Below are 19091 nucleotides of genomic sequence, written 5' to 3' on the forward strand. Positions count from 1 at the left end.
GGAAAGAGGTCATGCCCTAGAGGCAAATACACATTTTCAGAGTCTTCAGGAAGAAATTAATTTCTGTATTTGAAGTAAATGTCTCCTAACAGGAAATTGCTAAACTTTTTAAAATTTCACAACTTCTTTCCCCTTCGTCACACTACACGAACCCACACTCCCACCCCACCCATGCTCAAACGAGGTATTGCAATTATGAAAAATGGAAACCACACCAACAAAAAACTGCAGGTAAAATCATTTCATTTCACATTCTAAGTCTTTGACACAGGCCTAGATCTTTATGCAGCATCTCTCTGTGCATACAGGACTCATAACAGTGTATATATAACTTGGCAAGTTGTTGCTTCCTGGGTAGCCCCATGAAAATGAGGCAGAATAGTCAGAAAAAACAGGAATCTGCTCTGAGTGGGCACACTTGGTCTATATAGCAGATTCAATGAGACTTATATGAGCTGAGTTTTCACCAGGAATAAAAGCACACCACAGTGACTGGCTGCTCATTAGCACTTCCCCATCACGTCCCCATTTTGGTTTTTCTAGTCTGACATCATTTGTTTCAAAGAGCTTAATGACATCAAAGGTCACTGGCACATCATGATACTATGCCATGGCATGAAGAAAATGACACAATTAACTATGTCTTCAATGATCTGAACTTTCTAATTATCTTATGACTTTACAGGGGCTGAACTGTAAGTTTTCAGCTTTTTAGTATTTGCAGAAGACGGTCTGGCTAGGATCACTAACAGGAAAAACAAGATTATAGGGGGGTTATTTAATTATGAGAATCCTTTAAATCTCAGCCAACAGGTATTTACAAATAAATAACCAATCTATGAATCACAGTCATCTTTCTCTGCCTATTAATGCATAGGCCCCACTTCATCTTATTGTTCTGCTAGTGCTGTGTCTGTGCTTGAACATAATAATATACTGCATTTCTTTATAAAATATTGGCCAAGATTGCTATTCCATAATAGAGATGAGCTGGCCCTAGCCTAAGTCATCTGTCTCCTGTTTGACACAAGTGTTCTAGCTCACTCATTGCTTTATGTTTCATAAGTGCTCATTTGCAAAATTTTCATCTGTTCGTTCATAAGCAATGCATGCTGTGTCAATTTCATAGTCACATGAAAATCTGGGAGGCTTTGTAGGAAGGAAATTTTAAGACATTCAAATGCATAACTATATTCAGACCTTTAAAAAAAACAAATCCTAATTCTTAGAACAAGAAATAATTTTATTTTCCAAGTAGAAATCTGAGTCTTATATGCCATTTAAAGAAAAAAATTCATGAAGCCAGGTTGCTGACTTCAATAGAGGGCAATTTTTCATCAGCCAGGTGTGTCAAACCCATTTTATTTCACAAATTGAACAGCCATTTCTGTGTGTTTTCTGTCAGTCATAAGAAAATGGTATTCTTTTGATTGGTCTCATCGGGTTTTATTTTTGGATATTCTTTTTATCAAGGGTGAGGAAAAATATCTAGCCAGTATTTAATATTTTTGAAAGCACATGATATTTACAGAGGATAAGACCAGAATAAAACTTAAAACATCTGATAGACACTACTTCATGAGCCGCAGAACTATCTTTGAGACAAAATGGAAGAGCAAAGGACAAATATTGAGGGCCTGCAATATGCCAGGAACTAGACTGAGTAATTTATATAGGTCATTCCCTTTAGTCCTCACAAATCCTATGAAATGGGTATTCTTATCTCCATTTGAAAGACAAAAAAGCTGAGCTAGGTGAGCTAACTGACCAAAAGTAACACAAAGGAGAAATGAAAGGATTCAAATCCAACTCTGTGGCTTTAACACTCAGGCTCTGAGAGGCTTATAATGAAGATAAAATCTGGAAACCACCTAAATGGCAACACATAAACTGATTAAACAAATTGCAGTATATCCATACAAAACAGTCATGGCAAATAATGGTATAGAACTATTTATACTGACCTGAAAAGATGTTAACATGTCACATAAAAATAACATTATAAAAATAGAATATACGATCCTTTTATATATATATATATATAATTGTATATGTATATTTGCATTTAAAAACTTATCACTTGGTATTAGGATCTGAAGTATGTTTCCTCTCGCTAGTCATTTATGCTGATCTACAATGAGCTTGTATCACCTGGGTGGTTAGATGGATGAGTAGACTGACTGAGAGATACACAGATACATAGATAGATATAGAATAAATATATATTAATAGTTAGAATTTAAAGACCAAGTGTTTAATTATTGGATTGGCTTTTCCTCCCTTCCATCTTTCACTCTCCCAGTCCCCCATCTGCATTTCCTGGGATCACTTCCCAAAATAAACAACTTACATGCTAAATAAATAAAGAATATTTAGTGTTTAAAAAATAAGATTGCCAGCACATCTGGTATCTGAAAAGTTCTATTTATATACTTGAAGAATATCTGGGCTTCCCTGGTGGCTCAGTAGTAAAGAATCTGCCTGCCAATGCAGGAGATGCTGGTTCAATCCCTGATTTGGGAAGATCCCACACGCTACAATGTAACTAAGCCCGGCACCACAACTATTGAGCCTGTGTTCTAGCACCCATGAGCTGCAACTACTGAGCCCACGGGCCACAGCTACTGAAGCCCGAGTGCCCTAGAGCTAGTGCTCTGCAACAAGAGAAGCCACTGCAACGAGAAGCCTGCCCGCCACAACTAGAGGACAACCCCCACTGGCCACAGCTAGAGAAAAGCCCACACAGCAATGAAGACTCAGCCAAAAATAAAGCTCTTCCTTTAAAAAATCTAATTATCTGCAACGTATTCGCAGAATTCAGAAAGATATCTATCTATAAATCTGTGTATTGGTATCATTTATACATTTACATATTTTATCTATATGTATAAATACAAAGATATAGATAGAGAATGAGATAATATCTCTACATTTATAGAGAGAATGAAAGAATAATATGATAAAGAAAAAACAGCAAAATACAAACAATCAGGAAATCTGGGTAGAGAGTATATAGGCGTTCCTCATACTATTCTTTCAACTTTTAAGTCTTAATTACCTCAGAATTTAAAAGTTCCAAGAATACATATTTTATATTTCAAGCATATACATCTGGCATAAGATGATACTAATTTTAAAAAGAGAAGCTACTCCACGATTTGCTCTCCTTCTTGGCACTTGAAGCAAGAGCCCTATGACTGATTTCGTAATTTATCCTATACAGTGCATGTCAAACTAGAGACTTACTTGTCTGTGTCCTTCCCAGAGGATAGAAATACATGGGGAGCCCCCCATGTTGTTTCACAAGACCAACACAATCTTGATAATAGAATTTGACAAACCGAGCACACAAAAATCCATGGACCAACATGAATCATAAATACAGACACACATATAAGAAACAATTCAATTCTAGCAATGGCTTAAAAGAAAATAATAAACCATCCATATGCAGGATTTATTTCAAGATTATAAGGTTAATTCAGCATGAGGAAATCTAGAGAAGTTAAATGAGATACTCCATGTGAGTCTCTTGATAAACAGTGAAGAGATTTTTCTTGAGCAACACTTTTTGCAAACTAGGAATAACAGAACACAATAAAAAATACTAGAAACAAAGAAAAAGTACATTGGAGGTAAATGCTAGAGGCATTACAACCCAAGCTAAGAATATTATACCCATTATCATTGCTATAATTCAACATTATTCTGAGGCTGTAGTCAATTATAGTAAAAGGAAAGGAAGAGACAAAAATTGTAATTATTTCTTAATGTCATGATTACCTTTCCAAAAAATCCCCAAAAAGCTATGAGTTAATAAAATAGTTATAATTAGATCCAACATAGATATAGCAAAGCTTTACAATAGGCATCAGGAGTTGGCAAACTTCTTCCCTGAAGGTCAGAGAGTAAATATTTTAAGCTTTGCCTGTCCTATGGGCTTTCCAGGTCATATGGTCTCTACAGCAACTACTCAGTTCTGATGGTGTGGTGCAAAAGCAGCCATTGATAATGCATAAATGGATGGATGTGGCTGTCTTTCAATAAAACTTTATTTACAAAAACAGGCAGTGGCATGGATTTGGCCCACGGCCCACAGTTTGCTGACCCCTACTCTATACCACAAAAAAACAGGTGATTGAGAAAAGTTGCCATTTAAAGCAGCAAGAAAATATATGAAAACCTAGAAACAACTTTCTAAAGGACCATTCTGCTATATGCAACAGAAATGAAACCGTGAATACTCTTTCAACACAGTGATCTCACTTCTGGGAATTTATCCTAAGGATACATTTAGATAAGGCCATAAAGATGTGCAAACTTGGGTATTTATTATAGTGTTATTTATAATAAGGAAAGATGTCTACTGACATAATCCACATCTATGAGGAATACATCATTTGTTAAAGCAGCTGATGGAGCAGCATGCATAATATCAGCTATTTTTATTTTTTTAAATATATGGCTGTGCATATGACATTATGCATATGTATCCACACGTGGGGAAAAAACCTGGGAAGATATATACCCAACTGCTTTATTAGCAGGTATTTCTAGGAGTGGATTTAAGTGTGACTTTCTTTTTACTTTTTGCATGCTATTTTTGCTCCTTTTTATTTTCATAACTAAGCTTAGAAATAATAGTTTCTCATTTTTAAAAGTAGAAAAAAAAACTTGTGCTGCTCTGAACAATTTACTCTCATTTTTATTAATTTTAGCCCACATACAGTATTCTCCTCAAACAAAACCCATTGATACTGATTTTAGTTTTTACAGTAAGATGTTCCCAGAAATTCTTTAAATTATAACAGCTTCATGCCCTGAAGATAGAAATCTTTGGTCTATAACTAATACGAAACGATCATCTATCTGGAAATACTTTTTCTTATCCTTCAGTGATACATCTGCTTATTGGATTGTGTGTAGGCACACATCTTTCTGTCTAGGAAGAAAATAAGCCAGAGAAGGGAGATAGGAAACAGGCAAGAATGGTGGGTAAAGGACCAACACAAGTTAATATCCTACAGGGAAATAAGTCTTAGTAAATTCACTCTTCAAGGTCCTATTTACAGTGCCATAGCACAGGAATATCACCTGTTGGGTTATGGGAAAACTCTGACATTCTTCCAATTCCCACTTATAACTTATGAACACTAAGTTTCAGCCTTCTAGTATAAAATATAAGCCCATATGGTTTATATCTAATTGTGAAATTTAAGCACATTTTTCCTTACAATTTACAATGTGTGTTAGTTGCTTCCTCATGTCTGACTCTGTGACTCCATGGACTGTAGCCTACCAGGTTCCTCCGTCCATGGGATTCTCCAGGCAAGAATACTGGAGTGGATTGCCATTTCCTTCTCCAGGGGATCTTCCTGACCCAGGGATCGAACCCAGGTCTCCTGCATTGCAGGCAGATTCTTTCGCATCTGAGCTATAGGGAAGTCCCTATAACTGACAATAGGTATTTAATTATTCTGCCAATGATTTTGGATGTTATATACATAAATTGATACATACTTAACTTTTATTAAAATTGATTGAATTAATTCTTAAAATCTTAGGGGAAAGGATATGGAGAAAAAATAAAAATGATTATTCTCAAAATTTTTCAGGAATTCTTTTAGATGTGCTACTGAATGCTAGTTGTATGGCATAATTCAGTTATAAGAAAGTGAAAATGGCATAATTCAGTTATGAGAAAGTGAAAAAAATACCATTTTTGCCTTCTCAAAACAATCACCTTACTCGGCCTTCAAAATCTCCCTATTTCCATCCTGAAGTGCTTTTCTCCAACAGCTCAGCATAAAAATTAGATCAATTGTGAGCAGAAGATCCTCTAGCAAAAGACATTTCCAACTTTTGAAGAGCATGTGTGCGTGCAGGCATATGTGAGTATGTGTGTGTGAGCTTGTCATTGTTTGAGAGGCCATGGGAGAAAGGACAGTCTCCCCAGAGCCAACTTAGCATTTAACAGGAACAATATGACAAATACAAGGTCATCCAGAGTTCTCAAAAGTTATGTCAAAAGACAATGAAGTGTTAAGTACATGTTGTAAACCATGAAAATCCAGGACACAATGAGCAAGTGATGAAGTTTGCTCTGAACATAACAGACAAATGAGTATACTGATATAACATGATTTTCATTAACTATTCCTTTGCTCCCAACCTCAATCAAATGCTATTTATCCTTCAGCAGCAAAACTTACTACTATCAAATGTGTACATGAGCTATGCCAGGCTTGCACTGAGATCTGAGAGACTGGAATTCTATAACTTTCCTTCAAATATTCCTTTTTTAAAAATCTTAGAAATGAATTTAGTATAGTTAAAAAGTGAGCAGTCATGCTTCAAATCCAAATCTATGTTTTTCTTGTCAAATACTGCTCTCTGTAAAGTGCATCACCAAACCCCAGCAGAAACTTACCCTTCAACTTGAGGTCGACATTACGTCTGAGCCAAGGATAAATCCCATAGCTTGGCATATCTTCAGGAATTGGATTACTGTGTATCCAGCCATCACAAGCAAACCGGAAGAAATTATCACAGGGGTCCACAGACAGATTTACTTTACTTAAGATGGAAGCAGCTATTTAAAAAGAAAATCATAGGATTAATGACAAGCACTGAACATTGTGTACTGGTCTCTTCCAAATTAAACAACAATTTCATATCAACCAGTTCCCAAGCCTTGGTTTTCACATTTCCCTTCAAATGACTCCCTGAATCAACTTTGTCATATTAAACTACTACATTCAGACCGAGTGGGTAAAAGTTTGGTGGTCTTATTGTTATTGGTTTTTGCAGGACTACCCCTAACATCTGTTTCAGCAATACAAATAGAGTGTACAGGTAAACTGGCAGAATGCATGTGACATTTCCTTCCATTCTTCTGCAAGGTGATTTTGCCACTCTTTCCACCAGCATCTATTTCCCCTGCCTTGAATCTGGGCTGCCTTATAACTTGCTTTGACCAGAAGAAAATGGCAGGGCAAGTTTTCATGAGTTTCAAAGCTAAGCCTTAAGAGGCCTTTCATCTTCCACATTAAATCCCTTTGAATGGAGCCCTGAGACTGCCCTCTGAAGAGGAGGAGGTAAGGCCACATGAAGAAAAACCAAGCCACCACCAATGGCCAGGCATGTGACTGAGACTATCATGGACTTTTCAGGCCAGGCAAGCCTCCAGCTGAATGCAGCTATATGAACGAGCCTAAGGCAATCTCCACAGAGGAACCCCACCAAACCCAAGTCATCATAAGAAATATTAAATCACTCATTTCAGGCCTTTAAGGTTTGGGGTGGTTTGTTCCACAACAAAGATTAACTGAAACAGAGGCCCACACACAAAATCTAAACGTTGAAAAGATCTACTTACAATATATTGATACTTTCATAAAGACCTGCAGGGCCAGGTATGGATTCTTGAACCCCTTGACATTTAGGGAAGTGCTCAGAGAAATGAACCCCTGGAAGAGATCCAAAGAGGCCCTGGAAGCTTGGGGCCATCTTAGAGGGGATTCTGGGTTGCAGAAGGAGAGGGCTGCTGCTTTGGCTCCACAGACTCCTTGTCCAGGGGAGAGGCGTGGCCAGAGCAGGGCAAAGAGGAACTTTCTAAATGAGGGGCCCAAAGCAGACGCCTCTCTTGCCCAAGTCTAGGGGTAGAACTGGCTATCTGTATAAGTTAACAGAAAGACACATTAGACTGATCTGCCATTTTTTCCTTTCTTAAAGCCACACTCAATTACATATGGAAGATAATCAGTAGGAAGTTTGTGCATACCTAAATATGTATCCATGAGCTTAAAAAAAAAATCTTTCATTACAAGATGAGAAGGTCCCCAAATTCCTAATACTAAACTCCAACTCTCTTTCAACTGCTGGCTACCACTCTAACCTAAAAATATGCATCAAATCATTTTTTTAAGGGCAGCCAATATTTTAATGACATTGGAAAGATGACATCCTGGGTGATTTTTATACTTAATTAATGCCAGAATACATTTATGTTTGAAGTAATGGAAACCCAATAAGTTTTCAGCTAAACATGAATGACTAGCCAAAAAAGTATAATCTGCGTAAATGTAGATATGCATACTACAGTTTGGTTATGTGTAGTTCTTCCAGGTTTAAAAGTAAGGCTACTTATTTCCTTAGCCTAGACATTCTATGAAAATTTCAAACAGCTTTATGTCTTCAACGAAGTGAATAATATACAAGCATCCTAATTGCTACAGAAATTCAAATTCCCCACCACTCTCAATCCTTCCACACACTCCCCCAAAAAGCAAAAAAAAAAAAAAAAAAAAAAAGTGGTTTAGAATCTAAGTTTGACAAAGTTTAAATTAACTTAATATTTTTATCTTTCTTTTTTAAATTATTTTAATTGGAGGCTAGTTACATCACAATATCATAGTGGTTTTTGCCATACATTGATATGAATCAGCCATGGGTGTACATGTGTTCCCCATCCTGAACCCCCTCCATCTTCCCTCCCCATCCCACCCCACAGGGTCATCCCAGTGCACCAGCTCTGAGCACCCTGTCTCATGCATCAAACCTGGACTGGCGATCTATTTCACATATGGTAATATACATATTTCAATGTTATTCTCTCAAATCATCCTACCCTTGCCTTCTCCCACAGAGTCCAAAAGTCTGTTCTTTACATCTGTGTCTCTTTTGCTTTCTCACATATAGGGTCATCATTACCATCTTTCTAAATTCCATATATATGTGTTAATATACTGTATTGGTGTTTTTCTTTCTGACTTACTTCACTCTGTATAATAGGTTCCAGTTTCATCCACCTCATTAGAACTGATCCAAAAAATACGGAATGCTTCACAAACTTGTATGTCATCCTTGTGCAGGGGCCATGCTAATCTCTGTATCATTCCAATTTTAGTATATGTGCTGCCAAAGCGAGCACAATATTTTTATCTTTCAAAATTAATTAGGTTGCCTCCAATTACAATTTTTGTTTCTGCTACTATTTCATCACTAATATGTAATATGCAAATATGTTAGGACACAAAGTTTTCATTTTAGTTTATATTTATGGTTAATCAGGCTCTGCAGTCACAGAATGAATCTGCTGTGTGACACCTCAGGGACATGGATCACAGAAGTTTCCGTCCCATACAATATTTAGAGTCACACAGAGGAACCTGCACACACATCTGTATTCACATAAGCACACTGTTTTCTGGCTACCTTCCCAAATCCCCCAGCCCCCAACCCTCAAATGTATCCCATCTCCTCAGTATTCTTGCAGGTATCTAAACTGCAAGATCAGCTCTGACCTCAGTCCTGATACAAAGTGGAGAATACATCACTCACACTGAATTTTGGAACTGAGCCCACTAAGTGGAAAAACTCCAGCTACAGCCTCTCAATTCATCATTCACAGTTCACAGCTGGGCACAGGGTTGTACTTTCTACAGAGGAGCTGTGACTTAAAATTGCAAGGGACCATAATTGTCAAGACACCAAAACTCCTTTCCCCCTACTCAGTTCATGGATAAAACTCAGTCTTCTTTTAATAAAAGAAATACGATGACAAAAAAACTCTGTGAAATGCCAGGCTATGTAGTCCCTCAAGTCATCACATACAAGACAAATTGTTATTTGGTCTCCAGCTAGCGTTTGTGTAGTAGAGGTGGAGGCACTACTCCTTATACCAGCCTGGCTTCTTAAAGTTTAACCAGGGCTAAAAGGGGTGGGATGGGTGGTAACAATAAAGTCACTAATACTGAGCAGTTTCCCTCTGTGCCAGGAACTATGCTAAGCCCTTCTCAGGCAGTGTAGCCTCATCACATACTCCACACCCAGACCACCTGATTTTAAATGCCAACACCACCATGCAATAACTATGCAACCTTAGCCTCTCTGTATTTTAGTTTCCTCATCTGTAAAATGGGGTAATAAAAGCACCACATAGGATTTTCATGAGAATTAAATGAGTACGTGTAAAGCACTTAGGAAAGTGTCAGGCACACTGCCAAATAAATACAGTTGCCAGATAAAGTACAGAATACCTAGTGAAATTTGCATTTCATATAAATGACTACTTTTATAGTGCAAGTACTACCAAATATTTCATGGGACATACTTGTACCAAAAAAAAAATTTGTCATTGTATATCTGCAATTCAAATTTAACTGGGCATCCTGAATGTATGCATGTAGCTAAATCTGGCAACCATACATACAAATTTGCTATTACAGTTTCACAAACACTCATGCTAAACTCTTGAGGCCAGATGTTTCAGAGCTCATAGAGTCTAGAAAAGCAATGCAATGCATAAACCACAGATGATATAATACTGCCAGCAATGTCTGAAGTAGCACTCCTGAAGCAAACACATTAATAATTCTATAGGGAATAGTGCGCCTTCTCTGAAGACGGATGAATAATGCCTAAAACAGCCTCACATGAGTTAAGATACAGTTTTGCCGTCACAAGAATTGACGTCAGGTCCTATCTTGCCAACTGAGTTACAATGCTCTCTGAGTAAGGGGTAAAGGGGAAGACACCATGGACCTCAACTTCTCGTACTAACACCATCATTATTTTCTTCTATTCTCATAACCAGCATGATAAATTAAAAACTCTTCCCTGGTGGCTCAGTAGTAAAGAATCTACCTGCCAACGCAGGAGAACTGGGTTCAATCCCTGATTGGTAACATCTCACATGCTACAAAGCAATTAAGCCCTGTGGGCCACAATGACTGAGCCCGTGCTCTGTAACGAGAAGCCACCACAATAAGTCCACTTATCACAACTAGCGAGTAACCTCTGCGCTCCACAACTAGAGAAAGTCCATGGGAAGTAATAAAGGCCCAGTGCAGAAAAAAAAATTCTTTTTCCCATTTTACAGATTGTGAAACTGAGTCATAGGTGTGTTTATGTATTTAGCCCAGATCAGCCTTTGAACTCAAGTTAGCCTCTCTGCTCCTATCCACTACCACCACTATCATTAACAAGTCCTTTCCTTGTTTCCTCACTTTTTTGTATTCTTTCTCCATCTGTTATTCTGAAAGAGGGATTAGGATGTGACTAGAAAAGAGAAGTAAGTAAAGAAGGCACCTCAGAAAAGATGGCAGCTGCTCGCAAAATGCCCAGAACGCCCTTCTCCCAAACATCATCCTTCAAGCAACACAAGCACGCGGCCCCGAGGCAGGCACGCACGCAATGCACATGGCGCTGAGGCAGGCATGAACAAGATGCACGTGGCACCGAGGCACACACGCACGCAGAGCCAAGGAACTGCACGCATGTGGTGCCAAGGCAGGCACAAATGAGGCGCCAAGGCAGGCATGCACACAGCACCAAGACACGCACACAATGCATGTGGCGCCAAGGCACGCACGCAACCCACATAGTGCCAAAACAAGCACACACATGACGCATGCAGCACCGAGACAAGCACGCATGTGGCACTGAGACACACACACACACACACACACACACGTGACGCACATAGCGCCGAAACAGGCACGCACGCACGCAATGCACACAGCACCGAGACATGCACGCACGCGGCACCAAGGCACGCACGCGCGCAGCTCCGAGGAATGCACGCATGCGATGCAGAGATACGCACGCACATACACACGCAATGACGCATGTGGCCCCGAGGCAGGCACGCACGCAACGCACCTGGCACAGAGGCAGGCACACACGCATGCAGCACCAAGGCACACACGTACGTGACGCAGGCGGCGCCAAAGCACCTACACACGTGACGTGCACGCAGCACTGAGGCACGCACGCACAGGGCGCCGAGGCAGGCACACACGCACGTGACGCACGTGGCGCTGAGGCACGCACGCATGTGACGCACGCAGCGCCGAGGCACGCACGCATGTGACACACACGGCACCAAAACACACACCTGACGCACGCGGCACCGAGGCACGCACGTGACGCACGTGTCGCACTCAGTGCCGAGGCACGCACGTGACGCACGTGACGCACGCAGCGCCGAGGCAGGCACGTGACGCATGTGACGCACGCAGGGCGGAGACACGCACGTGACGCACGTGACGCATGCAGCGCCGAGGCAGGCACGTGACGCACGCGGCGCCGAGGCACGCACATGACGCACGTGACACACGCAGGGCCGAGACACGCACGTGACGCACGTGACGCACGCAGCGCTGAGGCAGGCACGTGACGCACGCGGCGCCGAGGCACGCACGTGACGCACGCAGGGCGGAGAGACGCACGTGACGCACGCAGGGCCGAGGCAGGCACTTGACGCACGTGACGCACGTAGTGCCGAGGCACGCACGTGACGCACGTGACGCACGCAGTGCCGAGACACGCACGTGACGCACGCAGCACGGAGGCACGCACGTGACGCACGTAGCGCGGAGGCACGCACGTGACGCACGCAGCGCCGAGACACGCATGTGACGCACGCAGCGCTGAGGCACGCACATGACGCACGTGACGCACGCAGCGCCGAGGCACGCACGTGACGCACGTGATGCACGTGACGCACGCAGTGCCGAGACACGCACGTGACGCACGCAGCGCCGAGGCACGCACGTGACGCACGTGACGCACGCAGCGCCGAGGCACGCACGTGACGCACGTGACGCACACAGCGCCGAGACACGCACGTGACGCACGCAGCGCCGAGACACGCATGTGACGCACGTGACGCACGCAGCGCCGAGGCACGCACGTGACGCACGTGACGCACGCAGCGCCGAGGCACGCACGTCACGCACGTGACGCACACAGCGCCGAGACACGCACGTGACGCACGCAGCGCCGAGACACGCATGTGACGCACGTGACGCACACAGCGCCGAGACACGCACGTGACGCACGTGACGCATGCAGTGCCGAGACACGCACGTGACGCACGTAGCGCCGAGGCACGCACGTGACGCACGTGACGCACGCAGGGCCGAGGCAGGCACGTGACGCACGTGACGCACGTAGCGCCGAGGCAGGCACGTGACGCAGGTGACGCACGCGGCGCCGAGGCACGCACGTGACGCACGTGACGCACGCAGGGCCGAGACACGCACGTGACGCACGCAGGGCCGAGACACGCACGTGACGCACGTGACGCACGCAGGGCCGAGACACGCACGTGACGCACGTGACGCATGTAGCGCCGAGGCACGCCCGTGACGCACGTGACGCACGCAGGGCCGAGGCAGGCACGTGACGCACGTAGCACCGAGGCACGCACGTGACGCACGTGACGCACGCAGCGCCGAGACACGCATGTGACGCACGCAGCGCTGAGGCACGCACATGACGCACGTGACGCACGCAGGGCCGAGGCAGGCAAGTGACGCACGTGACGCACGTAGCGCCGAGGCAGGCACGTGACGCAGGTGACGCACGCGGCGCCGAGGCACGCACGTGACGCACGTGACGCACGCAGCGCCGAGGCACGCACGTGACGCACGTAGCGCCGAGACACGCATGTGACGCACGTGACACACGCAGTGCCGAGACACACACGTGACGCACGCAGCACGGAGGCACGCACGTGACGCACGTGACGCACGCAAGGCCGAGACACGCACGTGATGCACGTGACGCACGCAAGGCCGAGACACGCACGTGACGCACGTGACGCACGCAGGGCCGAGACACGCACGTGACGCACGTGACGCACGCAGGGCCGAGACACGCACGTGACGCACGCGGCGCCGAGGCACGCACGTGACGCACGTTACGCACGTGACGCACGCAGCGCCGAGGCAGGCACGTGACGCATGTGACGCACGCAGGGCGGAGACACGCACGTGACGCACGTGACGCACGCAGCGCCGAGGCAGGCACGTGATGCACGTGGCGCCGAGGCACGCACGTGACGCACGTGACGCATGCAGGGCCGAGACACACCCATGACGCACGTGACGCACGTAGCGCCGAGGCAGGCACGTGACGCACGTGACGCATGCAGGGCCGAGGCAGGCACGCACGCACGTGACACACACGGCACCGAGGCACGCACGTGACGCACGCAGTGCCATGGCAGGCATGCACGCATGTGACACACACAGCGCCGAGGCACGCAAGCACATGACACACACGGCACCGAGGCACTCACGCACGTGACGCACGCGGCACCGAGGCACGCATGCACGCACGTGACGCACGCACGTGACGCACGCAGCGCCAAGACACGCACGCACGTGACGGACGCGGCGCCGAGGCACGCACGCACGTGACGCACGCGGCGCAGAGGCAGGCACGTGACGCACGCACATGGCGCCGAGGCACGCACGCACGTGACACACACGGCACCGAGGCACACAGCGCCGAGGCAGGCACGTGATGCGTGTGGCACCAAGGCAGGCACATGACGCACACAGCGCCAAGGCAGGCACGTGACACACGCACGCGGCGCCGAGGCAGGCACGTGACGCACGCACGCGGCGCCGAGGCAGGCACGTGACGCACGCACGCGGCGCCGAGGCAGGCACGTGACGCACGCACGCGGCGCCGAGGCAGGCACGTGACGCACGCACGCGGCGCCGAGGCAGGCACGTGACGCACGCACGCGGCGCCGAGGCAGGCACGTGACGCACGCGGAACCGAGGCAGGTATGTGTGACACGTGTGACGCATGTGACGCACGCGGCGCCAAGGCAGGCACGTGATGCATGCACACAGTGCTGAGGCAGGCACGTGCACACAGCAAGGCTTACACTAAAAACACCTAGCAAGGGAAACAAGCTGTCAGGAAGCAATGGGATCAGTGTCATTCTTCAGGCTTTACTTTTTCATTATTGTGATTTGTAGTAGAGACAAAACTCATGAAATAAGTGGTCCTCTATACAAAAACTCAAGTAAACTCAAATTGAAAGTTTGAGTTCAAAAATGTAAATTTCACACATCTGTGAGACCCGTTCCATAGCCAAAGCACAAAGGGACGTCAGGTCTAAAAGCTGTCCTCTGATAATCCTACCTGGTCCTTCACCCTACTCCAGGTCACCCTCGCTCCACTGGAGAAAACCCTGGGTCATCTGCTCTGCTGGGAACAAGAAAGGACCTGAAAATTTGCACTTTTTTTTTCACCCTTTTTGGGATAAGATAAAAAAGCTGCAACAGTTGCCTAGTCACTAGACTCCAGTATGTCTAATGTTATGAAAAAACAGAGCAAGACAGGACTAGGATCCAAGAAAGTTAGCTGGCATGGCCTCTGGACAGGAGCCAGACGTGAACTTGAAGGCCAGCCCTGTCGCTAACTCAGATTGTGACCCTTAGCAAACTATTTAGCTTTTGGAAGCCTACATTTCCTCATCTGCAGTTGGGCCAGGTGATAGCACCAACTTCATGGGGTTCTTATGAAGATTTTATGAGATGGTACATGTAAGTCACAGAACATATTGCCTGGTTAAAATGTGTGTGTGTTTAACTTAAGAATGAGACAAAAAAAAAAAAAAAGAAAAAAGAATAGACTGGTGGTTGTCAAGGAGTGTGGGATTAGCAAATGTAAACTATTTTACATACAGGATGGTTAACAGGGTCCTACTGTATAGCACAGGGAACTAAATTCAGTGATGGTGGCGGTTTAGTTGCTAAATTGTGTCCAACTCTTGTGACCCCATGGGCTGTAACCTGCCAGGCTCCTCTATCCCTGGGATTTCCTAGGTAAGGATACTAGAGTTGCTTGCCATTTCCTTCTCTGGGGATCTTCCCAACCCAAGGATCCAACTCAGGTCTCTTGCACTGCAGGTGGTCTCCTGCATTGCAGGCAGATTCTTTACCAATTGAACCCCCCAGGGAAGACTGTGATAAACTATGATGGAAAAGAATGTATATATATCAGTTCAGCTCAGTCGTGTCTGACTCTTTGCGACCCCATGAATCGCAGCACTCCAGGCCTCCCTGTCCATCACCAACTCCCAGAGTTCACCCAGACTCATATCCATCAAGTCAGTGATGCCATCCAGCCATCTCTATATTGTGTGTGTCTGTGTGTGTGTGTGTGTGTGTAGTGTATAGTATAGTGTGTATATATATATATATATATATACACTATATTGTGTGTGTGTGTGTGTGTGTAGTGTATAGTATAGTGTATATATATATATATACACTATATATAGTGTGTGTGTGTGTGTATATATATATAGTATAACTGAGGTTGCTGTACAGCAGTAATTAACACATTACAATTCAACTAAACTTCAATTTTAAAAGTTTTTTAAAAGGACTGTAATAACACAGATATCTAACCTAGTATCTTTGTATAAAGCCTCAGATTTTAAAAGCCCTTTTACCTATGTCTTTTCCATTTTAATCAATGCCACTGCCAAAAATCTAAGTATTTCCTTGATTCTCTGTATTTTTTTTACAGCCCACATCCAGCTAAGGTGATAGGAATGTCGATGGTCTCTGTCTTCAGGTTTTAAGAAAAGCCATTCAGTCTTCCACATCCCTTTCTGATTTCCTTATAATGACTTGGAATACTGCACAGCTGTTTTATTGCAAGAAAAAAAAAAAGAACAGGAAGCCTATGTTCCACAACTTCACACCAAGACTTGAAAGTAAAGTTAAAATTTCATCAGAATTGCATTTCATACTTGGTAAACCTCAAACAAGCAAAATACTAAAAATACCACCTGTTTTCTCTTCCATTCCCCAAGGTACCATAATTATAACTTGACACAGGGTAGAAAACTGACTTACCAGCTTCGATGCATTCTGGCTTCAGGCAATACTCTGGTTTAGCATGGAGACTTAAGAAACCTTGACTCACTGAAAAAACAGACCAAAATAAATGACTGGCTTGCAGCAGACCACCAACAGGTAACCCACTGTGAGGCACACTTGTGAGACGTTTGATATCTATTCATCCTTCCCTGTATTGACACCACATTCAAAAATCCACTTGGCTCAGTGTCACAGAACCAGACTCTGGTCACTAGCTAAGCAACCTTGGTGAGACTCTTGGTTGCTCCCAAACTTGGTTTGCTTGAACGTGAAGACAAGTGGGCACAACTAGACCCATGCTTCTTAGAGTGGGGTCCCAGGGGCAAAGGCAGCACAGCAACATCACCTGGGAGCTAATGAGAAATGCAGATGACCAAGCCCTACCCTGACCTTCAGACTCACAAACTCTGGGGTTGGGGCCCAACCATCCTCCTTTTATTTATTTAATTTTAGTCTATCTATTTGCTTATGGCTTTACCGGGTCTTCACTGCTTTGCATGGGCTTTCTCTAGAGAGTTGCAGTGAGTGGGGGCTACTCTCCAGTTGTGGTGCATGGTCTTCTCATTGCAGTGGCTTCTCTTGTTGAATGGCACAGTCTCTAGGTGTATGGGCTTCAATAGTTGTGGCACAGGGACTTAGTTGCCTCACAGCATCTGAGATCTTTCTGGACCAGGGATCAAACCCGTGTCTCCTGCGTTGGCAGGCAGACTCTTAACCTCTGGTCCACCAGAAAAGTCCCATTTGCATTTTAACAAGCCCTCCATGTTATTCTGATGCATACTCAAGTTTGAGAAACATTTGGTTAAATAATCCCTAAAGTCTCTATCTCCAATTATCTGTGGTTTAAGTCTAATCATTTCACTTTTTGTTTACAACTACATTCTCATTTTAGTGATGGGAAAATTGAAAGTTATAGATTGTGTCATTTGGACTAAATCCAGAGCAGAAGGAGAAAGCTAGCATATGTGGCATTTAAAGTTCTGCATCTTATCTAAACCATTCATACAGATACAGCCCATAAAAGGAGGAAGAGTAACAGTGATTTTTTTTTTTGGTCAAGAGAATCATTATCTGCCTGTCCTGTACTCCACACCCACCTCCCACCAGGCCCAGCCCAGCTACCACACAGATACAGCTTGGTGGACCAAGTTTCCAACTACTTCCACCAAAACAAAACCAAACAGAAACCCTACAAGACCTAAGTAGCTTTTCACCAATGGCTTCATTTCCCCCACCTGGCTGGCAACTTTCAGCAAATGTTTGGAGGGGTGCCCTGTTCATAAACTTCAGGTGGCACCTGGACGTTAGCAGATATGAGTTTAGACTTTGAAAATATTTGTGGTAGCCAAGGAAATTGTGGGGAATTCATTATTGCTGTATTCTGTGAGCAGAAATAAGGAATCATTTGGAAATGTGGCGGTGGGGAGATGGAAGGTAGAGGGTGAAGGGAGGCCAAGCCCTTTCAAGGCATCCTCAGCAGAGGAAAAGTATCCCTATGTTTCTGCTAGAGATGGAAGACCTATACATCACCTGCCAGTGTGGCAATTTGTGTTATTTATTAACCCACATTCTAAGAGGAGCCTGCTTTTTCTTTGTTCTTTTCTCTGTTGCCATCCTCCAGTCTTTTTACCTGTGTTACATTAAACATTCAAGAAAACTGCTTATGAAACAAACATCTCAGGCCTTTTTTTAAGAAAAGAAGTATCTTAAAGTTATATTTTGATTTCTTTAGAAATCAAAAAAAGTAAAAATATATATGTGGAGCATAACAATTAGCATGAAATATTTCAATATGCCTTGGTGATTGAACCATAAATTTTTCCCTTCAGTCTATTACTATATGTTTACCAAATGTTCTTTAATGAGCATGTCTTTTTTTAATGTGGAAAAAGAAAGTTTATTGTAAATAATAATATTTTAACATTCTGGACAATACCTTCTTGATACTAACCTTATTTTATTTTAGAAAAAATATAATAAAATAATTAAAGACTTATTCCTTTCAAGATACAAACTTCCAGTTATAAAATAAATAGGTCATGTGGTAACATATAGCCTGGTGACCATAGTAACACTATATTGTATATCTGAAAGTTGATAAGAGAGTAGATCTTAAAAGTTCTCACAAGAAAAAATATAATTTGACAAAAATACCTTTTCTTTTTAAATTTCAGAGCGTGCAACTACTTAAAAGCAAATGTCTCTGAATGTATACATCCAAATGGACATGGCCACCTGAAGCAATACTTCTCAAACTTTAATTTGAAAATGAATCATCTGGGAATCTTGTGAAAAAGGCAGAGTCTGAATCAGTAGGTCTGGGGTGGGGCTCCGGCTCCCAAGTAATGCGGATGCTGCTGGTCCACGGACCACACTTGGGAGCAGCGAAGA

The 19091-nt window shown here is 43.8% G+C and overlaps 1 protein-coding gene and 1 non-coding gene across 6 annotated transcripts in view; both read right to left on the minus strand.

The window, feature by feature from the left end:
* PHEX (phosphate regulating endopeptidase X-linked) overlaps positions 1–19091 on the minus strand; it is a 227582-nt gene that overhangs the window by 183777 nt on the left and 24714 nt on the right. For all 5 annotated transcript variants that reach the window (XM_055565587.1, XM_055565586.1, XM_055565589.1 and 2 more), the window contains exons 3-4: positions 16677–16745; positions 6431–6592 (exon numbers count right to left, since the gene is read on the minus strand). In XM_055565587.1, the coding sequence (XP_055421562.1) occupies positions 6431–6592; positions 16677–16745 (231 nt within the window). The remainder of the gene's footprint in view (positions 1–6430; positions 6593–16676; positions 16746–19091) is intronic.
* LOC129640541 (U6 spliceosomal RNA) lies at positions 8829–8932 on the minus strand. The gene has a single exon (XR_008708897.1). It is a non-coding gene; the product is annotated as a U6 spliceosomal RNA (small nuclear RNA).

This window comes from Bubalus kerabau, chromosome X (genome assembly GCF_029407905.1).
Source record: "Bubalus kerabau isolate K-KA32 ecotype Philippines breed swamp buffalo chromosome X, PCC_UOA_SB_1v2, whole genome shotgun sequence".
Taxonomy (NCBI): domain Eukaryota; kingdom Metazoa; phylum Chordata; class Mammalia; order Artiodactyla; family Bovidae; genus Bubalus; species Bubalus kerabau.